The sequence below is a fragment of the Patagioenas fasciata genome, chromosome 3 (assembly GCF_037038585.1).
Source record: "Patagioenas fasciata isolate bPatFas1 chromosome 3, bPatFas1.hap1, whole genome shotgun sequence".
NCBI lineage: Eukaryota > Metazoa > Chordata > Aves > Columbiformes > Columbidae > Patagioenas > Patagioenas fasciata.
The window spans coordinates 65,221,710-65,246,149 of record NC_092522.1 but is presented as its reverse complement, the minus strand read 5'-3'; the positions used below and the strand labels follow the sequence as shown (position 1 = coordinate 65,246,149).

The 24,440-nt window shown below is 42.8% G+C and overlaps 1 protein-coding gene across 2 annotated transcripts in view; it reads right to left on the bottom strand.

Moving 5' to 3' along the window:
* The window catches only part of IFNGR1 (interferon gamma receptor 1), a 29,693-nt gene extending 5,794 nt beyond the window's left edge, over positions 1-23,899 (bottom strand). The window contains exons 1-6 of one of the 2 annotated variants that reach the window (XM_065834526.2): positions 23,696-23,899; positions 13,533-13,647; positions 12,954-13,126; positions 11,304-11,464; positions 10,402-10,579; positions 4,709-4,830 (exon numbers count right to left, since the gene is read on the bottom strand). In XM_065834526.2, coding sequence (XP_065690598.1) covers positions 4,709-4,830; positions 10,402-10,579; positions 11,304-11,464; positions 12,954-13,126; positions 13,533-13,647; positions 23,696-23,798 — 852 coding nt within the window. In that variant the 5' untranslated portion in view covers positions 23,799-23,899. Of the gene's footprint in view, positions 1-4,708; positions 4,831-10,401; positions 10,580-11,303; positions 11,465-12,953; positions 13,127-13,532; positions 13,648-23,465; positions 23,487-23,695 lie in introns of those variants that run through there. The other variant, XM_071806498.1, reaches the window with a different exon arrangement.
* Positions 23,900-24,440: the final 541 nt, after the last annotated feature.

The window sequence follows — 24,440 nt, the reverse complement described above, 5'->3', positions numbered from 1 at the left end:
GGATATTTCTACTATCCTGACACTGACCTTGAAGGGACCAGCATATGAAGGTTTATTTGGGGGGAGGAAGTAGCAAAAATCTGACTCTAATACTCACACAATAAGCAACAGGAGAAGGCAATTCTCTGTGCAAGCTGGAATACTTGAGGAATGCGAACTAAAACAAAATGCTACAGAAACTATGGCTAAAAGCTGCATTTACAACTTCACATCTCTCCCCATACCAAAGTTAAAACCAAAACCCAAGTTCTTGTTTCTGTCCTTTTGGGATTTTTACATGGCTCTAAAAACCATAGTCCTAAAATGTGTTAAGGGAATGTCTCATACTTTACGCAGGTTCTGCATTTCACAGTACCAGCCGGCAAAGCTTATATATATACCCCAAGGACAAAGTAAGCACTGTCTATTAAACTACATCCAAGATTTTTGTTCTCAAAAAGGAAACATGTTTTTCTCTTGGTGAGCTTTTGACCAAAGCAGGATGGTGCAGAGACATTCCTATTCCATGAAAGAAGGAAGCCATCAGAAAAAATAAAACAAAACAAAACAACAACAAAAAACCAACTCTTGTGGGTTTCCTGGTGCCAAAGGCTCTTTAGTAGTCACTGAGTCACGATTACAAGACAATTTAGCAATTCAAGCAGTTATTTCCAGCTTCTAAGAGAAGAATCACAGCTTACTACACTAACTGGAATGCCATTCAAAGCATCTCAGGTTACAAGGGTAATTAAGATATGGTTGCTGTTTGAAGAAAAGTATTTACCGTAGGTAATATTTTTCTTTCATACACCTTATCTATTACTAGCAAACTGACAGCCTATGAGCTTAAGCTGGACATCAGCAGTATTTCCTGGCATGTGCAGGTGCTCAGATATCTTCCTGTCTCCACTGAGAGCATCGGAGCTTTCAGGTCTTTCACTGTCTCAACAGACTAGGGAGATGCACCAGTGGAAGCCGGGCTCAAAGATACGTTTAAGTAACACATCCCCCCACAGTTAAGGTAATCAGTAACTTCTTTTTTCTTAACTTCCATTTCTAAGGGCTTGTCTACCTATAAATTCCGAGTAACTTTCAGGTGCACATTTTCTGGAGGCAAGTTTGAGAAGTCCATTTCCACTCTTATTAGGACCTTGGCAAAATCTGCACGGTCTTTGCATGGTTCCACAACAAATTAATGCTGGCTAAATGTATAAATAGGAGACTACGTTACTGCCCTAATGAAGCAGCTTCTCTCTTGTAAGATGACAATTATTCGTGGTGAATATCAGTCAAAAGTTACAGGACCAACTGCAGTTTCTCCAAATCAAAAATACATGTTGTATAAACAAAAAGCCAGCCACAAAGAAAACACTTAAGTGTTTCATGAACATCCACAAGCGTTCTACAAATATAGTGAGAAAGCACAGCCTTGTCATTCCTGTCAGGCTTAGAAAAGACATCAGTAGATAGCTGAAGTGTTGACTTTAGTATAAGCTAAAAATGAAAGTTGATGTTGTTCGATCAGTCTTTCTATCATAGAGTGTTTTCTACCCACTAAAATATTTGCTGCTATTTAAAGATAAAAGGCACTGAAAAAAAGACAGTGAAGTTAAAGCAGAGGGAGATGCCCGCAGCGTATCAGTGAATTAAGAACCAGGCTCCTTTTCAAGTGGATAAGCCCTCATCAGAAATCTTACAACAAAAATGTAGCACAAGGCAAACCACATACATGACAAACTGGAATGGCTGAAGATGGTGGGTGGAAGGAGATGGCCTCTTGAAATACTTTCTGTGAGATAAATGAAAGAAAATGAACAGCGCTGACTACAGTTGGACTGCTAAAACATCAGATCCCTGTGATCCCACAGAAGACCATCATGATGAAGTCTTGTAAAGGAATCTGTCCCATTTCACTAGATGCAAATGCCTGGTAGGATACTAACACGCATAAGGATGTTTAAAACATTTAAATGAACATTTTCTCTAATGAAGATAATCATTCAATGCCCATACTGAAATACATTTGCACTGTGTAAGTAGGATCTATACATAACTGACATGTTATTTTTGGGAGTCATAAACTGCAGAGACAAGGTCTTGAGATTTAAATGCCACTGGATTTTTTTTCTTTTCTTTGGGTAAATGAGACTCTCAGCAAAGGCAGCTGGTTGATAATTTTTCTTGCACAATTCCAACTTGCTGAAAGTCACTCAAACGATGTTTTAGCATCTACTTAAAGCCACCAGGAAGGAGATCACTGGAAGGCAGCAGTCCTAACCAGGACACAGACAGAAAAACTCCCTAGATGTTTCATTTTCAGACAAGCTCGGGTAAAGCACGATGGTCATAATCTGTATGGAAGGAAATGTCTAGTACACATTCAACGGTCAGTGACAGGCTCTCAGTTCCAAGACGTCTACAGAGATAACTTCATATCATTAAACTTACTATGAATATTAATTATTTACAAAAATCATTCATTACTTTATTAATTTTCAGTATAAAGACAATCAATAATTATTCATAAGTTGTTAATTGTTCTTTTAACTTTACCACATTATTCACATCACCTGTATTGAAAATATCCTTATGAGCTCTGCAATTTATATTTGTCACTAGAGACTTACACGGGAATGGACAGAATCACAGAATATCCTGAGTTGGAGGGGACCCACAAGGATCACAGAGGTCAACTCCTGACTCAGGGCATCCTAGAAGTTAAACCATACATCTAAGAGCATGGTCCAAATGCTTCTTGAACATTGACAGGCTCGGGACCATGACCATATCCCTGGGGAACTTGTTTCAGCGCTTGACCACCCAGGTAACGCTCTTTATGAACAGCTGTAGTTTTCATTTGGCTCCTTAGCAACAAGGCATGATGTGGAATGTGAATCAGATTGTGGTACACTGGAACCCAAGAATCATAAGATAACATATAGCCCAGTAAACTGAGAACATGGGCACACAAAGGAGTTTCTACAAGGTCAGCTAGAGCGTGAACTTGGAGCATGCATCAGGAAGATCACAAGAGTTAGGGAGCACACATTCTATTTGTGTGATATTCTTTTTCCCGATTCTTTAGGAAGCACTACTGGGAAGCCAAAGTACCTATGGATCCATTTAACATAGCACTGTCATTTCGGATGAGTTGTCTTCTGCTATAACAAACAGTCTTCACAAGAATTACTCTGTGTGCATAGGATGTAATGTTATGTATTCACACAGATACTGGTGTGAGGATGAAAAAAGTCTCCAGTGTCTCACTTCTTCTACAGGCCTGTGCATTTTGGTACTGTGATATAGTGGTGGATTCTATCAGACAGGTTTATCTCACCTGATTTTTTAACATCTACAGTGTGAATGGCTATCTCTGAACTAGTTTCATAGCTCCATCACTGTCCATGGAAAGAAACAGGTATTTGAAAGAGACCAGACAAGCACATTATTTTAGAATCAGATTAATCACCTTGTGCTGCACAAATTCATAGACTAGATTACTGTTTACTACCAAGGGACCCACCTAGCATCATTGGCTTGGAGATCTCCATTTAGCCAGAGTAATCTCACCTCCTAATATTCTACTACAAAGAAAGCAGGCTCCAGGAGGAGCTACCCTGCAACTATGAGGGAGGCTCTTTAAAAGTGTCTTGTAGTTGAAGAGCATAGAATTGAAGATCATCGCCTCTTCTCTCTAGAAGTCTTATAAGACTTCCTGCATCCGCTGAGAAGATATTCTTGATAGAATTACCATTTACTACTGCCTCACATGGCAGTTCTTGAATGCTGTTTCAACTGCTGCTGATTGTTCAGTTGCTGTGACTAATGAGACACCAGGAAGGCATTATATTATAAACAGTACTTGTCAAATACTCCACTCTTGCCTGATGGGAAATCAAGGAATACTGCTGTTGCTCTTTGAGGAACATCCACTCTGTTTCCTCAAGATGGCTACAGGGAGCTTTTAAGGCAGAGCAGCTACTGACCTCCTTTCCCTGTGACTGCTCAGTGTGAGAACAGACTTCTCTGGTTATTCTTCCCTCCTCCTACACCACTATTACTCCTCTACCCCAGCTCCCCTTATTCTGCACATCACTTTAAGAGCATCGTAGCACTTAGCAGTATTGCAATATTACCATGTAACTAAGGAATCTCACAGGTGTCCAGTGACAAGAGGAAACAGGCACAAACTGAAACGCATGGATTTTGATTTGAATGTAAGAAAACAATTTTTACTGTGAGGGTAGTTAAGCACTGGAATAGGTTGCCCAGAGAGGCTGTGGAATCTCCTTTCCTGGAGGTATTCAAAACCCACCTGGACAAAGTCCTGGGTCTCGGCAACCTGCTCTCATTGACCACGCTTGAGCAAAACAGTTGGACTAGATGATCTCAAAGTTTCTTCTAAACCCAGCGATTCTGTGGTTCTGTGTCTCCACTACTAGAAGGAACACAAACCTGTCTAGGTACACATTGAGTTTTTAAGAACTAAGTTCTCAAACTAGATCAACTACAGCTCCTTCAGTTAAAGAGACTGACGCCTAGCCTAAAACAAACACAAGGCTTTTGTAGAGGCTGCCAAAATATTACACTGGTATAAATCCTAAATATGTACGAGATAATGGTGTAAAAAAAAAAAAAAAAAAAAAAGACAGGCATTAGGATGTTATTGTTATAAAAGTTACCTAGTTGGATATTAAAAATATGATCCAGATAAGAAGTCTGAACTTACCAAAGACTTTGGCAGCTTTATGTTGTTCTTCCTCAGGTTCTTGCAGCCATAAATTAGACTCACAATCAAAATTATAATCACACCCAGAATAACACCACAGAGAACGAAGATGTCTGTTGTGCCTAAGAAGTTAGAGCAAAATTTGTTAAGAAGTTTGGAAAAACAAAACACTGCTGTATCATTTAGAGTAACTTCAGAAACTGTAATAGCTCAGAATGGTTAGCTGTGACATGTGAATTTGTCAACTTACCACCATTTTTAACTCAAGAAAACTTATTAATAAAGCATTATATCAAGTAAATACAAATTAGAATGGCAAAAGGTTTTTGATTTATATTAAAACAATCATGTTTTTATAGAGGTAAATGGATTTTATAACTAACTTTTTCTTCCTTAGAGATAACAAATGGAAATGAACAGATTTGTACATTTTTCCATGTGATAGCATTCTAACATAATAATTAGACATAATCTGTGTAAAATAAAATTAAAATGTGAAATCTTCCAAAACATTAAACTATCAACTATCACTAGTCTAATGCTCCTTAATGTCCTCCCCCTCAATCATACCGATGCTCTTGTGCACAAAAGAACGCACAAGATGACAATGGGAGGTTTAAAAGCGGCCGAAACCCGAAACTAGGGTTTCAGTCCACAAGGTCAGCTGATTGGAGCCAGCTCTGCCAGAGCCGTTTCAGCGGATCCTGAGGTACAGGGGGGTTTTGCGCTTCCTCGGGTTTCAATTTCGCGACTTGGAAGCCCCCTGGCAGCCCTTGCAAGAGCGGCTGACGAGTTGTGGGCGTTACCATGGTGACGGTGATCACACACCTGCTCCTCACTTTGAAAAAGCCTCAGAGAGGGCAGTGTCACTGTCCACCAGCTACTGGGAGGGGCAACCAGCTTGTGAAGCAGGTGAGCACCACCCACACTGTGCTGCAGCAGCAGGTGTGGTAGCTCATGTAGTAGGGTGCAGAGGTGATCACTCTTTGCTTATTAGACCCTCTCACCTATTGCCAGTGTCCCAGATCGCTGCCGACTATGGTCTCCTCCAGAAAGAGAGCTTGTCACAAAAAGACTGTGGCAACTCAGAGGCCCTGCTGTGAACTGTGGCTGTTCAGGTCTCGGGCTGCAGGGAGTGCCAGAGCCTGCTGCTGCCAGGTGAGGGTGGCCAGCATCTCACCTGCATGAGGTGTGAGCAAGTGCAAGATCTGCTCAGCATGGTCGTGAAACTTAAGTAGGAGGTCGAGACACTGAGGTCCATCAGGGAGTGTGAAGGGAGATCAACTGGTGGAGTAACTCCCTCCCTCCCAATCAGAAATGTCCCAGGGAGATAGCCTCCAAAAGGTGATGGACCTCCTGCCCTGTTGGGCACAGGGGGAGACCCAAGACAGCCCCTGCCCTGTCACTGTTGGGCAGAGGCAGGGGACCAAAAAGATGATGAGGGTTGGAAGCAAGTTCCAGTTCAGCATCACAGGCAACCCCTCTCCCTACCTTCTTTGCTTCCCCAGGTGCCCTTCCATAATAGTTTGAGGCCCTGGATCTTGAAGAAGAGGTAGGTGAGGATGTAGTGCAAGGCCCACCTATAAGGTCACATAGGAAGAGGCAGTTGACTCCACACCTCAAGACTGCCTCAAATAAGAAAGAAAAAAGGGTAATTGTAGTAGGCAATTCCCTTCTGAGAGGGACAGAGGGTCTAATACGCAGAGTTGACCCTCACCATAGGGAAGTTTGTAGCCTACCCAGAGCCTGGATCAGGGATGTCACCAGGGTGCTCCACAACCTGGTGCACCCAACAGACTACTACCCACTACTGATCTTCCAGACAGGTGGGAAGGAAGCTGCATCTCATAGTCTGAGGAGAACGAAGAAAGATTTCAAGGCATTGGGACAAGATGGTGAAAGAGTCTGGGGCTCAAGTGATTTTCTCTTCCTTCCTTCCATTTTCAGTTGACGATGTGATATGGAAGAGAAAAATTCAGTCCATAAATGATTGGCTACAGGACTGGTGCTACAGGAAGGGCTTTGGATTCTTTGATAACGGTTGGTTTTACAAGACACCAGTCCGAACAGTGATACGTGGGAAAGGTTTATCTTGCAGAGGCAAAAGGATGTTGGGACAGGAATTAGCAGGACTCATTTGGAGAGCTTTAAACTAGATTTGAAGGGGGATGGGGTTGTATCTGGGCTTGCACCAGTGGAACAGCACTCTAGAATTGATGAAGACCGGGAGGCCTCCCATACCCCTAGGGCAAAAATCAGTGTGCTCAGCTTGCTCCCTGAAATGCCTGCACACCAATGCACACAGCATGGGGAATAAGCAGGAGGAGTTAAGAAAACCTGTGTTTGGTCAGGAGATTATGATCTGGTGGCAGTTACAGAGACATGGTGGGACAGCTCACATGACTGGAATGTGGTCATGGATGGCTATGTCCTTTTCAGGAAAAACAGGCCAGCCAGGCACGGTGGTAGAGTTGCTGTTTATGTGAGAGCACAACTACAATGTATTGAGTACTGTCCAGGCATGGATGAGGAGTGAGTTAGTCTATGGGTGAGAATTAAGGGGCAGGCTGGCAGGGGTGATACTGTTGTGGGTGTCTATTACAGGCCACCAGATCAGGGTAGGAAGTTGATGAGGCCTTCTTCAGACAGCTGAGAGTAGCCTCACAGTCACAGGCCCTGGTTGTGGTGGGGGATTTTAACTTCCCTGATGTTTGCTGGAAGGACTACTCAGCCAGCCAGCCACAGTCTAGGAGGTTCCTCCAGTGCCTTGACAATAACTTTCTGATGCAAATGGTGGAGGAGCCGACTAGAAGAGGTGCACTGCTGGACCTCATCCTCACTAACAAGGAGGGTCTGGTTCAAGTAGTAAAGGTTGACGGCTGCCTTGGTTGCAGTGACCATGAAATAGCGGAGTTCAGGATCTCATGTGGCAGGAACAGAACAGCAAGCAGAATTGCAAGCCTGGACTTCAGCTGGGCAAACTTTGGCCTTTTCAAGCAATTGCTAGGGGAAATCCCATGGGCAAGGCTATTTGAAGGTAAAGAGGTCCAAGATAGTTGGTTAGTGTTCAGGGACTGCTTCTACCAGGCTCAAGATCAGAGCATCCTGACACGTAGGAAGCCAAGGAAGTGAGCCAGGAGACCTGCGTGGTTAAACAGGGAACTGCTGGGTAAGGTCAAGTGGAAGAAGAGAGTTTATATAGATCATAGAAGGAGAGGCTTGCCACTTGGGAAAACTATAAGGCTGTTTTCAGAGAATGTAGGGAGGCAACTAGGAAAGCTAAGGCCTCCTTAGAATTAAACCTGGTGAGAGGAGTCAAGGACAACAGAAAGTGTTTTTTCAAATACGTGGCAGATAAAACTAACACCAGAGGTGACATAGTCCCACTGATGAATGAGGTGGGTGCCCTGGTGACAGAAGATACAGAGAAGGCAGAGTTATTGAATGCCTTCTTTGTCTCTGCCTACACTGTCAGAGGCTGCCCTGAGGAGCCCCATACCCCTGAGGCCCCAGAGGAAGGCAGGACAATGGAGGAGTCTGCCCTGGTTGATGAGGACTGAGTTAGGGAGCAGTTAGGCAATCTGGACATCCATAAATCCATGGGTCCAGATGGGATGTACCCACGGGTGCTGAGGGAGCTGGCTGAGGTCATTGCTGGGCCACTCTCCATCATCTTTGCTAAGTTGTGGGAAGTGGGAGAGGTGCCTGAGGACTGGAGGAAAGCAAATGCCACTCCAGTCTTCAAAAAGGGCAGGAAGGAGGAGCCGTGTAACTGTAGACTCGTCAGCCTCACCTCCATCCCTAGGAAAGTGATGGAACGACTTACCCGGGGTACCATCTCAAGGATGAGAGGGTCATTAGGGACAGTCAGCATGGCTTGACCAAAGGGGAAGTCTTGCATGACCAACCTCATAGCCTTTGATGAAGACATAATCAGGTGGATAGATGATGGCAGAGCGGTGGATGTGGTCTATCTTGATTTCAGTAAAGCATTTGACACAGTTTCCCACAGCATCCTTACTGCTAAACTGAGGGAGTTCAGTCTGGATGATTGGGTAGTGAGGTGGACTGTGAACTGACTGCAGGAAAGAAGCCAGAGAGTTGTGGTCAATGGGGCAGAGTCTAGTTGGAGGCCTGTGGAGTGCCTCAAGGGTTAGTACTGGGACCAGTAGTATTCAATATATTCATCAATGACTTGGATGAGGGAATAGAGGGCACTGTCAGCAAGTTTGCTGATGACACCAAGCTTCCTGATGACACCAAGCTTCGAGGAGTGGATGACATGCCAGAAGGCTGTGCTGCCATCCAGCAAGATGTGGACAGGCTGGAGAGTGGGTGGGGAAAGATTTAATGCAATATAACACGGGCAAGTGTAGAGTATTGCATCTGGGTAAGAACAACCCCCATGTTCCAGTATCAGTTGAGGAATGACCTGTTGGAGAGCAGTGTAGGGGAAAGGGATCTGGGGGTCCTGGTGGACAGCAGGATGACCATGAACCAGCACTGTTCCCTTGTGGCCAGGAAGGCCAATGGCATCCTGGGGTGTATTAGAAGGGGGTGGTTAGTAGGTCCAGAGAGCTTCTCCTCCACCTCTACTCTGCCCTGGTGAGACTGCGTCTGGAATATTGTGTCCAGTTCTGGGCCCCTCAGTTCAAGAAGGACAGGGAACTGCTGGAGAGAGTCCAGCGCAGGGCAACAAAGATGACGAAGGGAGTGGAGCATCTCCCTTTCGAGGAAAGGCTGAGGGAGCTGGGTCTCTTTAGCCTGGAGAAGAGGAGACTGAGGGGTGACGTCATTAACGTTCATAAATATGTGAAGGGTAAGTGTTATGAGGATGGAGCCAGGCTCTTCTCGGTGACAACCAATGGTAAGACAAGGAGTAACGGGTTCAAACTGGAACACAAGAGGTTCCACTTAAATTTGAGAAGAAACTTCTTCTCAGTGAGGGTGATAGAGCACTGGAACAGGCTGCCCAGGGAGGTTGTGGAGTCTCCTCTGGAGACATTCAAAACCCGCCTGGACACATTCCTGTGTAACCTCATTTAGGTGTTCCTGCTCCGGCAGGGGGATTGGACTGGATGATCTTTTGAGGTCCCTTCCAACCCCTAACATTCTGTGATTCTGTGTAACTGCTTTTATCTATTTTATCTCTTTTCTCTAGTGACATTTTAGGCCATATGAAGTAACATGAAAAAGTTTTAAGAGGTTATCAGAGATATAAAGTTGGGTCACTAGCCACCTTTGTTTTATTTAATTAAGAAAAATATCTTAATACCTCAATTTTATGACTCCAAGTTGCTTTAAACTTGAGGAAGTCTATATACATTTTCCCCACTGGTAAGACTGAGCAAAAAGTCATTTGTTACAAGAGAGAGAGAGAGAGAAAGACAATGCTCCTGAGAATCATGTAACTCAGTGAATGAATAATTTGTTAATTACACCAATGATGAGGTGCAATGGAAACAAGTGAAGAAGGAAAAGCACCTCAAAAAAAGTTAAGGTTACTTGAAAATAATACATGATCTTTAGAGGTCTTTAGACCTGGGAAAGTGCATTTGGAAAAGAATTACCATGCTTTCCCTTTTTTGTATTCTCCCATAAGCATCCAAGTCATCCCATGGCTATATCAGAGCTCAAATACTTTGTTAGAACCGACTCAGTATGCTCTTATTAAAGTTTTAGAATCCTCTTACTCTGTGTCTGCTTGAGAGGAACATGAATACAGGTGTCTTCTGACGGGGCACCAAACATCACATAGTCTTCTAAAGTTCCCTTCGCTGAAACACAGTAAGTGGAACCTTCAGTAGGAACTGAGATGCTGAGGTTACATTTATACATGGTACAGGTGACTTCACGGAACTCTTGTTTACTCTGCAAAAAAATGACAGTTACATTATGTCATTTGACTCAATACAACAATATGTGTTACAGTACATTCCACCACTTCCCAAACTGTTAGAACACTATCAGATGTGGTTCCTATATCATCTATATGCCTTGCAAAATCTGTGTGAACTTCATCTGTCAGCTTAAGAGCTAGCTTAAGATATTATATTTGATCAGATTACGGTGCTTTCGGCTACAGTTTGTCCTGTTCGTAGTCTAGATTTGCATTCCTAATTCTCTTGTTAAACTTGTAGCTGGATGCATATGAAAAGGCAACTGTAAATAAACATAGCTACTATCATTTTCCTCAAGTTCACCCTCCATGACTGCTAAATGAAATGGTATCAATATCTTCAAAGGTAATCTTAAATGAAAGGTCTAGACAAGTGAAAAGGGCACAAGTAAAGTTATCAATGTTCAAGCATGTACGCAGAAACAATAGCACAGGATCTGGTGACTATCTTGTGTACAGCTAATGCAATAAACTCATTTTTTGTTGTAAGACATCCACTTGGACAACTAAAATCCAGACCTTCCAGTCACATGTCACTGTGGCGCACTTCACATTTTAGGGCTTCAATGGTCCTATGTTACGTTCAACTGGTTTTTTGGTATCTGTTTTCTCTGTGTGTCATAGGAATGAACCCCTTGTTTATGCATTTAAGGTAAACAAGTATTTTTGAATTGAAGTTTTCACTTTGGAACTTACCTTATTTTCACTATCCCGAAAAGTCACCGAGTATGTGAGGTCTGAATAAATCTCTGTGATCCAAGGAAGAAGTTCCACAGATGGGAATGCAGGATGGTAAATATTAACCACAATTTTATTACCCTCCCTTGAGAGACTCAGTTTTGGTGGTCCTATTTTTCCTGCAACACATTGCACCTTTGCTATTAGGCCAAAGCTTTTGACATAAAACATGCTACTTATAGTTAGCTTTCCAAAATTCATCTACAATTTGACAAGAATTACATGTTTAGTTCAATCCTGCTAATATCACACAGCTCTGACACTCAGAAGTAATAAGATGCATTAGGATACATTAATGAATCTGCTTCTAAAATGGAAACAAGAGATTGTCCATGTAGAATTTTACTGTTAAGCAATCCAGCTTTCCTATACACATAAGGCCACAAAAATTCAGCTCACTGACAACAGAAAAAAATAACAAAGCAATTGAAATACATATGTGAATGAGAACAGAACACAAAGCACTGCTGACTAGATCCCACCATACATCACAGTCAGCTAAAAACAATACTGCACTGAAACAAAAACTACCTGAAAATCTGAAGAAATGTCATCTTGAGCAACAGTACTTGGGAAGCCTGGTTTCCCATGGCAATGGCCTGCATGAATTTTTGGTGTCTAATTATCTGACTGAACACGAGTTTCTTGTTCAATGGGAAAAGGATTTTGTATCTCTCCTCCACACATGGCTACCAATTTTCTGGAAACTGTCCAGTTCAGCATTATTACCATGTCCTCTGGCCTTTTGACAAAACACTAGAAGCCAGCCACTGATTCCAAGTCATTAGAGCAATAAGTTGGGAGGAAACCATAGCCGAAAACAAATAAGGACTCCACTCTTTCAGCTCCAGCAATGCACAAATCCAGGTCTGTCTACAGCACAGCCCAAGTCTGGGAAAATCTCATGGGCAACATCCTGCCTGAAAGCTACATGATGAGAATGGAGCAAGTACAAGGAGAAGTATCTCAGCCTTCTCACTCTCTTGCATCTGCTTTGCACTGCCCATGCAATGCTGGGGCCTGCCCCACTGCTTTGGATGGGTTGGTCTGGAGTCTAGACACACAAATTACGTTCACAGTACTGACGTCAAATACTGTTACTTCTTCTGAAGCAGCCCAAAGGATTTATATGAAGAAGGAGTAACAGTTGGTTATTCAGCTACAGTGGACTCCTGTAGCTTCTAGATAGTATCTAGACACCCAAAGCTGTCAGTACACAGTATTATAGTGTCAAGCAAGGGATCACCAACCACCTGAATACTACTTCAATGATGTCTAAAGGTCCACAAGCTTCCAGTGGCAGCTTCCTACTCTAAACTGGTATCTGGGACACCAGACAAGAATATGGGAAGGAAGCCATCAGCATCACTTTCTTGCCTTTAGAAGTTTGGGAAAAAAATACTCAGATACCACAGTGAGGGGGCTAACAAGTCCCTGCAGAGGCGGAACTACAGAAGTCCCTACTGAACAACCATCATGCTTCATTTCATCCTAGACTCCTGACTATATAATATTTCCAAATGAGACAACAATACAGCAAAAAGGATAATTACTAACATTTTAAATTTGGAGAAAAAATGACAAGGTTTAGTTTATGATGGAACTTACCATGCTTTCGCAAAATAAACTCATCTGTTTCAACATACTCAGACTGTTGTGACCCAACAACAGCTTTAACTCGAAACCAGTGAGATTCAAGGGGTTTATCTATTTCCCTTGAGAGATCACAAGAATGAGTCGAGATGTTCACACACGTTGAGACAATCTCATAGCGACCTGGACTGTAGAAGAGATTAAGTAACACTTAATACAATTCCAATTGCGCAATATTGTACGATACGCTGACTGTGACAAAACATCTCTGAGGGTGACCATGCACTGGCACAGGTTGCCAAGGGAGGTTGTGGAGTCTCCACCCCTAGAGATATTCAAAAGCCATCTGGACATGGTCCTGGGCAGCCTGGTCTTGGTGACCCTGCTTGAACAGGGGGTATGCACCAGATGACCTCCAGAGGCCCCTGCCAGCCTCAATCATCCTGTTTTAGACAAATTTTGCCTTAATTTACACTTAGGCAACCTTCACTCTACCTGATTTCACCACATAGAAACAAAAAAATTTACCACGGACTGATTGCTTTTACATGCTTCTAGAGAATATCAGGTACAGGAAATGACAAAAGAACTTACTTGTAAGGTTTGATTTCCACAATAAAATGAGGAGTTTCAGACATAGATGGGTACTGCCAATGCAAGACAGTTTTGAAATTTTCCGATGTTACTACAGTCTGCATTGGTGAAGGCACTAGAAGAAAGAGAACAATTGCACTTTGATAAACAGACCTAGTCAAACATACAAACAGTCAAATATATTTCTAAATTTTGGAAAAGTCAACATGCTAGAAATGACTGGAAAAATTAGATGTAAAATCGCAAATACTTCCCCCCAAGTGGATTGGTTTGTCACCAGTATGAACACACATGAGCCTTACAGGCTGATTTATTATTCTTCTCTTCTACAGAGACAGTTTCTTCCTGTTTGCAACCCAGAACCTCAGATAACCCCATGCTCATTGAAACTAAGTCCATCAGATAGCCCAGTTCAGGTTCATAAACTGTGATTTTACCCCTACGTTGATATTATACAGATATAGCAGCAGACAGACAGTATGAATTTAATGAAGTTACAGAAGATTAGCCCAGGTCCTGTAGATTTTTCTTTCTCTTCAGGAACTGTATCAGAGATGAGGCGGAGAGAGAGAGAGAGAGAGAGAAGGTCCCAAAGCTGCAGTATTGGGGTCTGCACCTTCACAGGAGTCCTACTGGATCCTACCACCTCCTGACTCAGCCTCGCCAGAAAACAAGCCTGCTGGGGAAAGCCTGGATTCAACATCCATTTCTGACAAAGCCATTTTTACCACTTCAGCAGTATTTTCAGGAAGCTGGGATGATAATAATAAAAATAAACTACTAAGACTTGTAAGGAATTTGAACACTGGAGCTGTAATGTAGTTCCATATACAGGAAAGCATTTGAAGTAACATTTAATAAAAAACATTGGAAGTAATGTAGTAAGCGATACAAAACCAAAAAGCAGCATTGACAGTTTACTCCTACAGTAAGCTTCTGTTCTAAGCACTAACAGTGACAGATATTGGGGGGAGCAGCTGCAGGGGAAGGAAAATTACATAATTCAGTAACTATTGAAGGTTGAAAAAAAAAACGAAGGTCACTCTACTGATTTTAATTGTTACTTCTCAGCTTCTCAATGTCTGGTTAAAATATTAAAACATTAAATCCTTAATATTTTCTTACAATAACTTCTGTGAAATGTTGACAGGTAACCTATATTTGACCTGCTCTAGACCACTGCTTGTTCATAAAGCAAGTGTTCCAACTTTACCACGATATATTGAGGGAAAGTAAACAAATGTAACATCTTGAGAACGAGACCACAAAGATAACACTCTACGATACATAGAGGCTGAAATATGCTATTAACCACAAAGGCTTGCTACACGTAACATACATTACTCTGGAAATGGTGCTGTGGTTTAGTTACGTTTTAATATGTGCAAAAGTGGTATTTCAGTTATTGGAAAAAAGGAACACAATCTTCAAATTCTCAACCACAAGAAAACGAAGGTGACAAGTTGATAAAAGAGGTGTCAAAGCACACAAATGTTTCTTCAAATATTGAGCTTCAAGGCATGGTGTAGTAAGTCTTAGAAAAATTCACTTTTCTGTACTATTACACAAACTACACCTAACAAGAGTGGAAAATGAAATCCCAGAACGTATTTGAACTTCCAGTAGAAGGTACATGGCTTTTAGTTATATAATTATTTAGCACTGTGCTCACTCCTCCCTTGCTCTTTAACCCATCACGACATTTTTGTTTTACTCTCCTACATAGACAGAGCTGTCATCCTTGATTTCAAGAGACCAAATTTTAAGCTACTCAGGGAGCTACTTAACAATGTCCTCTGGGAATCTGCTTTTGAGGGCTTAGGGGTCCATAAGTGCTGGTCAGCTTTTAAGAACCATGTTTTAGTAGCAGAGGAGCAGGTAATCCTACAGAATCTTAAGCCAAGCCAGCGGGGCAGATGACCAGCTTGGCTCAATGGGGAACTGCTCATGGAAGTCAGGAGGAAAAAGAAACTGTATGATCTCTGGAAGCGAGGCCAGATTTTGCAGGAAGATTACAGAGTCATGATTCGCTGGGAGAAGACACAAAAGGCCAAAGCTGAACTAGAGTCGAAACTGGCTGGTGTTGTTTCAGAAGACAAGAAGGGCTTTTTTAAGTATGCTAATTGCAAGTAGAGGTCTAAGGAAAACATTGGAACAATAATTGAAGATGGTCACCTGACTAAAAGGAATGAGAAAAAGCAGAGGCATTATTTTTTGTTTGGTTTGGGTTGTTTTGTTTAGTTTTTCCCCTCCCGGTCATCAATAACACCGATAAACCTTGGGACATCCAATCCTCTGAGTCAGAGGATCTCAGGTGCAGGAACAATGACTTACCATTTGTGGACATGGAAACTGTAAGAGGCCAGCTGTATCAGCCAAATTTTCACAAGTCCATGGGCCCTGATGGGATTCAGCCCAGAGCACTGAAGGAGCTGGCAGATGTTACAGTAGGACTCCCCTCAATGACCTACCAGAGGTCTCTGGAGGTCCCTGGTGACTGGAAGCTGGCCAACACTACTCAAATTCACAAGAAGGGCACGAGGGAAGATCAAGAAAACTACAGACCTGTTAGTCTAACCTCAGTAACTTGAAAAATTACAGAGAAGATCATACTGGATGTGCTAGAAAGATATTTAAAGAACAATACAATCATCAGGCACAGTCAACATGGGTTCACAAAGGGAAAATCCTGTTTAACTAACTAATATCCTTCTACAATAGGGTCACCTGCCTAGTGGATGAAGGGAAGGTGGTGCATGTAGTTTTCCTGAATTTTAATAACACTTTTGATACTGCCCCTCATAGCATCTTTCTTGTCAAGTTGTGCAACTATGAGATGAGAAAGTATCTGGTACTCTGGGTGAAGAAATAGCTGGAGGGAGCTACATCTGCCTGGTGAGCCCTCACCAGTGGTGTTCCTCAGGGCCTAATTCTAGGGCCTGTTTTGTTCAGTATTTTTACCAATGACCTGCATGCAGGAGTTGAATGCAGCATTAGCAAATCTGCCAGTGATAATGAACTGGGAGGTGCTGTTGACTCTCAAGGCACGACAGGACTTGCAGGGGAATCTAGATAGACTGGAGCACTGGGTAATGATTAATAGGATGAAATTTAACAAGTCCAAATGCCAGATACTGCACCTGGGATGGAGTATCACTAAGCACAAGTATAAACCAGGAGAGGACTTGCACAGGAATGGGACACCCTGAAGTACTTGTGAATGCTGAGCAATCAACCAGAACTGAAAATAACCTACCAGGTCACTCCTTCACAGCACCATAAGAGACTTACTCAATCTAACTGTCCACTCTTCCATCCAGAGATGATTTTTAACATGTTCCAGCTCTGAGACTACAAAGGAACAAGCAGAAAACAAGCTTTTCTCATGAAAAGACAACTTTCTTCACAAACTCTATCACCATATAAACAGCCTTACCAGCCAACATGGCAAGATCTCTGATGGCACTACAAGTTGGCCTTGATCACTTACACATACCATCATCTCACCCTTTACATCCTCACTTTTAACAACTTTGTTTTAGTAGTCAAGTTAGTCAAGCACTATCTCCCCCTCTAATCTTTCACTCCACTCCATGTTTAACAGGTCAAGAGTTATTTCCCATTTTCTAAGGGATGACACCTTATTACAACTTCTACCACTTCCCTTATTCTCTACAGACACCTGCCATCTTGTCTCTCAAGTGGTCTAATGGATATGTAGTCAAGTAAAATGTAAGTTGTTCTCAGCTTGTGTTTATTTTTGAGGTTTTCTGGTTCTACTTTAAAGCCAGAGAAAGCCTGAAAGCTCATCTCTTTTCCCTAATGACACTGGTTATTTTCACAGAAGACTATCTCTCTATCTGCAAACCTTGCCTAACCAATCTGAGTGACCAAGGACCTTACTCTTCAGCTCATTTAGCAACAGCACACAAAAACTTAGTGCGACAGCAGCTTGAGATGCAGAAGTGAGTGCTCGGCACTGCAACAGTTCAGACCAAAGGACCTCAAAATGGGCAGAGAAAATGGATCAGCTTATGATACTTTTAACACCTTGGCCAGACAATTCTAGTTCTTTTCTTCGGGCTTGTTATCTGCCCTGCATGCCTCTCTCCAACCAATCAATTGGTCTTCATTGTCCTGCTCACAGCTCCTTTACTAAGGTTGTCTACCTGACTTTGAACGGTTTCTTCTCCAGCCGGTGCAGAGCCAGAGCCTTGGGACACCCCAGTATCATTTCACTCCAGCATCAAGACTACAGACCACAGAGAACATTGCAGATTTTCACAGTGCTAAGGTATAATCTTCATAGATGTTATTTCTGCATATTGACAGTTAAAATGTCATAATACTTTATGTGAACACTGTTTTACTTAATCCATAATGAAGCACTAATTTTTTTAAACGTTACACCCTGTTCCATGCTGTTCAGCAGGCACAACCAGAGGATAATAGTGGCTAGTGCCACAATCTTTAAACATAAAATTCCTTCTAATTTATAATAAAAACAAATGCAGCAATGCTCAAGGTACAAATTCAAACAGTGAGAAACAAAGGGTGGAAAAAGTGAGAAGAAAACAGATCTGCAATTCACATCATGATGCACAGGACACACAACAAGTTCTAGTTTGCCTCCAGCTCAAATGCAGCAACTTCCATTCACAGTTAGCTCCATTCACCTTGCCTTGTAAAACAGCAACACAGGCTCATAGAATGGCAACAGAGACATCAGCGAGAACATTTTTTTTTCACAGAAGTAAAGAAATTGAATTGTGTATGTGCATTGTAGAACAAGATAAGAGGAACTTCAGACATCAGCTCTATGTTCAGAGAATAAAAGGCAGAAGTAGGCCAGTCAGATTTACACTTTTTTAAGAGTACTAAAACAAACTAAACATGCCTGGATTTTTAGAAAAAAGAACTCAAATCTTGGAAGCAAAGGCAGGAGTAAGGCAGAGGTAAAAGCAAACACAAGCATGACCACAGGGTGATCTAGAAGTTGAGCATTTAATAAAGAACAGATGTGGGAATGCAACCACACAGTTTATCTCAGCAAGCTCACACTTTCATCACTTTAGAACCAACATACATAACTCAGAGAAATGTGAATATTTGTTCATATACTAACAATCCAAACTAACTATTCCTGCCATATTGGTGGCAAATACCTCAGCATGTGGTGTGTGTGTATATATACATAATCAATTGTGAAACTCTATTAACTTATGTATTTAAGTTTTGGAGACATTTACATCTTCAGCAAACTTGCACAGCAGACAGGAAGGAAGTATCTGTGGTAGGAAATTAAAAACCAAATGCCACTGAAAGACTTTTGTTTTACTGCAAATGCCTGGTGCTTGGTTTCAAGCTTGCTGAGAAATAAGGTTTTAAGAGGAACATTTACACCTAGTTGCATCTTCTAAGACTAAGAAAGAAAACTCACAGAACTAATCCAGTAGTTGCACAGAATATATGACAGAATTCGGCTTCCAAAGCATCCATCAAACCAGAAATTGCTTATATCTACAAGACAAGTCTAATTTGTCTTGTTTTGTACATTGACTTCCCCAAGACAAAAACACCACACTGAACATCTTTCACAAATCTCAGCAGGGTCAGAGACATGCAAACCAAGAAAGATTTCTATATTACCTTGAAACTAGACTAAATTGCTCACTCTGTAACCACCCCCAAACAATACCACCTATGGAAAGTACTCATGAAATATGAGTTTGAAGCAGCCATATATTCAATGAAATCTATTTTTAAAGCATATACAGAAGGACTGCATTTTTTTAATACATATGAAGATGTCCCACCTGTTCATTAAGCCTCAGCAATGCATCACCCAACAGTAAAAATTTAAAGAACTGGAGAATGGGACATTTCCAAGACATAAAAATGAGTAACCCTTTAAACTGATATTTATACCTTGTACAACATCAAAGTTCCTTCTCTCATTCTGGCAGGGGCCATGAGGCATTACTGCATACACAGAGGCATTCGTCAGCACTGCTGACAGAAGCAGAATTTAACTGGAAGTGCAATAATGCATATAACAGACCAGGTCCTGATGAGTCCACAATGCAGACCCTATGGCACAGCCATCTGAGACAACAGCAACTTAACCACAGAGTTCATTCAAATTGCATGTGCCTGTTAAACATCATTTAGGCACCAAAATATGGATTGAAAGCACAAATTGAAAGCTTCAAATGACAAACTGCTGGGGAAAAAAAAAAGTAAAAACATTCTTGAAAGGCTGTTTCTTTTTTGCACCTAGAAAGTGTAGCAGCTTTGGTGACTTCACATACATTAAAAAGTTATTCTCCTTATTTTTTACCACCACTGAAGAAGACAAGGAAAACAAGATCAGACAAATCTGTACAACCCAAAAAAGCTTCTGCAGGACTCTGCAGGAATACACATGGGAAAAAAAAATGACATGAAGGTTGCCCATACCCTGGAAAATGGATACAGATTAGCAAGTCTATGCTAAGGGTGCAAAATACCATATAAAAATAATTTAGCCTAATTCTTAAAGCTGTATTTCCTTACACAGTGGACCTTTTTGAAGTGAGGCTCTGAACAATCAATCTGTTCTGAATCAAATAAAATTGCCCTTCATTAAAGCAGAGAACAGCCACCTAGGGACTAGAATTTAGCTAGAAGCACTGCCCAGAACTGCAGGACAGAATTTTAGCAGGCAGAGGACGGTCCTCAGTACAGGCTGCAGGTGTACCAAGTGTGTGCCATGGGAACAAACGGGGGACAACTGTCAGGGAGGGGGCTCCATCCACTGCTGTGTTCCCCCTCGGGGTAGCACACCTGGGTCAGCATGCATCCATCTCTACCAGGTGCTTCTGGCAGGCCATGCACAAAACAACCCAGCTCTATTCTTGTCAGACCACTGGAGGGGAGACTGCCTGTGGGCTGGAGCTCGACAGAGCAGCAAACACCAAGCAGCAAGGTGCTGAATGAAGAATGTTGTTCCTGATACCTGCCTGGCCTTCTTCTAAGTGGCAGCAGTCACAGAGCATATGCAGAGAGGTTTGCACATGCCTGTCTTCACCTGGTTTCACTTATCCCTCCAAGAGAAACCCAGGACATACACTTCTCTTGTAATGCTGCTCCTATAACTTGATGGTACTTCCTTAACAAAGCCATAAAGAACAAGCTTAAATTAGTGCACGTAACAGCAATTATATGCAGAAGGTTCTATCAAAAGTTCTCAAAAGATCTTGAATTCAAAAAGGAAACCACATTCAATTTACAAATGAAGGTAGTACAAAGACTAGACATAAAATTTAAAGCTATTAATTTTTTAAATATCTAGGGAAATGAAATTAAATTATTTCACAGGAATCAGAAATAAAAACTATACACAGTACTTAGTGTATTTTTACAGCTTCTATTTACAACAGGTTTTTATCTTTTCAGGGCTCAGAGGTTTGACATTGTTCCACAGAGATTTTAAAATTGTTCTTTATGACAAAAATCTCTGCAAGGTGGTATGCTGTACTGAGAGAAGAGGTAGACCTAGATTACCATCTTAAAAAAAAAAAAAAAAATCACAGTAAGTTGCACAACAGACATTTTAAAAACTGCTGTCATAGTAGAAGCTAAATACTGCTTTATCTATTTTATGACCTCCATTTTGTTATAGCTGAGAAGTCATCATAATAGATGATATCTAAATACAGGACTTCATAATCTGTGTTTATTTGCAGCTGGACAGATAACTTCTATGACTGCCAATAATCTGAACCATAAAGGAACAAACCAAGACCACCAGGATCATCACACACAACAGGAAGTCAGCAGCAAAAATGAAGAACATATCTCCTTGGAAACCTGGCTTTCAATGTGCAAGAAATACCCAAACTGCTGTCACAGTCTCCAAATCTTCTCCTACTATCAGAATTTTGATTGCAGACCTCCTCCTCCAGGATACTGAAATGCAGACTGAGTGTTCCCATCAGCAAGTGCAGAGCTCCGCTGATGAGCCACAGTCCTATCTATGAAAATATGTTAAGCGTCCAGCCATAAGAAACACAGAGGGTATTCAGTGATTCAGACAACAGCTGCTAGGTTGTCTGGTTTTTCCATGGAAAATTGTGTCCTACAACAGAAGTTGAAGATAGCTGGGAATTTCCTCATTACACACTCAGCCTTGAGATATGTATTACACTATTGGCACACTGAAAGTCCTACTAAGACTTAAGAAATAAAATCACTGCACAGGAAAGCATAATAAACATGCTTCAGAATTCCCCTTCTACTTTCATCCTTCCACTGTAAACCAGCACATCTGTTTGCAATGTAATGATGAAGTAAGGACATAGTATTAGTTTGCCACTACAGATATAACCAGCATTTTCCATTCAGCTAAAACACAGTAGTACCTATTAGAATTATCTTCATCATGTTTCTGTTCACTAAAACCCTAAGTTTTTGCTTAAATGATGAAGTCTCTGAAAGGTATGGATATATAAAGAGGCTGCAGCCAACCTGAGTGCAAGTCACCAGGAAAACTCTGTGTTTTCAAAACCAAACGCAAAACTATACTCTGCTCCTTTCATCTGAGGGCTTGCTGCACACAAAAATGAGTTTTTGCTTCTAGGCAGCTGGCTACATCAACTACACCACCATATTGTTCTGTAGTCTTACACCGAGGTAACTGTTGTGCTGCATTAGGCTGGACTACCTTAAAAATGCAACATAAAAGTAGCATATTCTATCAGCAATAAAAGCATGCCCTTAAAATAGGTGAAATTAGACCTCAAAAGACTGTATTTAACATATCAAGCCTCCTTACCGCTCAAATGTGAAAATAAGGAGTTTCCCTGCAAGGTTTACTGGCTGACAATTGTCCACCATCTTGAACAAACTGGATACTCAGGATGCAAACTACCAAGGGACAAGTTAGCAGGCAGATTACAATTTTACTGCTCCTAGTCCATGTCAGGTAAACTTAAGCAGCCTTCCAAAGTCCCATACAGTGTGGGCTATCTCCAGGGGCAACAGAGTTCCATCACTCCACTTGGGCACAGATCTAGACTGCACAAAGTCCCAGCAAATCTGCATTATGTATTTGCAGAATCCAAGGAACCTGGACACATAATGGATGTTTCTGCAAGAAGCATTTTAGGTAAATTGATCTTGCTCTGGGGGTAAATCTCAGGAGAGTACCACTTAATTGAACTAATGTGTGGACTGCTGTGCTTTCAATTTCAAGCTCATGAATAGTACAGCATGCCGCACTCTACATATAGCTCTCAATGTTCTTAAAAATTAAGTGCATGCTCCCTTTTGACCTGAGCTATAAGACAGCAATTTCTGGGTTTAGTGAGCTGTTGCAGTTTATTTATAAAAACCCTGCCCAGAGACAAAACTCATGCTCTTTGCTGGCAGGACACCCATCCTTCCCCATCTGTTCTTGGCTGAAAGGTGCCCCCATACTGTGGTTGTGATTTCAATGCCTTCTTTGGACTCTCTGGTCTTGCACTCCCCACTTTTGCTATGAAATTCCCAATTTCTCTGCTTTTTTAGACATACACATTTATGAAGCACAGTGGAGCAGGCCTGTTCTATGCACATCCTACTCCTGCTCTACATGATAAAATGCTCAAACACCTGAAATAACAGCTGGTATCAGCCACCTCATCCTAAAGGACTTCAGCCACCTATCACAGCTGCCATAAAGTCGGGGGTTACACCTATCACAAGAACCAGGTAGTCCAGGCAGGTTTCAAAGCGCACAGACAATGCTGTTACCAGATTGGCTTTGCACGCCACCAGATCGCTCCCGCGGCAAACCTTCATCCCGCAGCCCCAGAGGGCGGCACCGGCACCAGCTCACCCCAGCGGAACAACACGGCGCAGCCCCCAGGGGGCGGCTGCAGAACCGAACAAAGTGGGACCCGATTCTCTCACCGCTGCCCGGCTGCTCGCTCCCCAAGGGACAAACCGGCTCCGCCGCTTCCTCTCCGTCCCCCGCGCCGGACGGCTGCAGGGGATCCGGAGGCCCCACCGCGGCCCCGGCGGCGCTCGGTCACGAACGACTCCGCGACAGGCCCAGGGGTGCGTCACCAGCCCCTCCGCGCTCCTCAGGAGACCCGCAGGGGGCGGCTGTGCCGTCCGTCCAGCCCAGCCCAGCCTGTTACCTGCGGGCAGCTGCTCCCGGCGAGACACTAGCAGCGGTAGTGTCGCGCTCCGGCGAGACACTAGCAACACCTCAAGCACCAGCAGAGCCAGCGCCACCCACATGGCGCCCGGTGGCGGTGGCTGGGGACCACCGCAGGCCGCGGTGCCCCGTGGTGATCCTCTCGGCTTAGCTCCGCTGCGCTCCGGCGCCTGCGCGTTGCGCTCCCTGCAGGCACGGCCCCGCCCTGACCGGGAAGCCGCGCAGTGCGGGGGCGGGCTGCGGCGCCGGGGGTCACTGCCGGGCAGCGGTGGCATTTCGGCGGTGGGGGTGGTGAGGGTTGTTTTGGGGCCGGGGGAAAGCTGCCCGTGCAAGGGAGGAGGCCGGAGGTGCGGAGCCGGGGTGGGCTGCAGCCTGGCGGCGTTCCTGAGACCGCGGCGGCGTCGGCGGGGGGGAGCGTTGGCCTCCGCGATGGCCTGGCTGTGTTAATTGTGTGGTTTTTGTTTTGAAGCGCCGATACGGTGTCAAACCGGTCAATCACAAGCGTTTAAAGAAGCCTCATCCTGCTTGTCATGTTGGGACCTCCCTCTATTCTCATTTCTGAAAAAAAAAAACAACACCCTCGAAATGTTCATCCTGTGGAGTTTTTCGGAAACAGTACTTTGAGCTTTTACCTGCACGGGAATCCTAATTTATGTTGAGAGATTTTATTCTTTCATGCAATCAACCTAAAGTTATATGCACTTCAAAACAATTAAAGGAAGTGC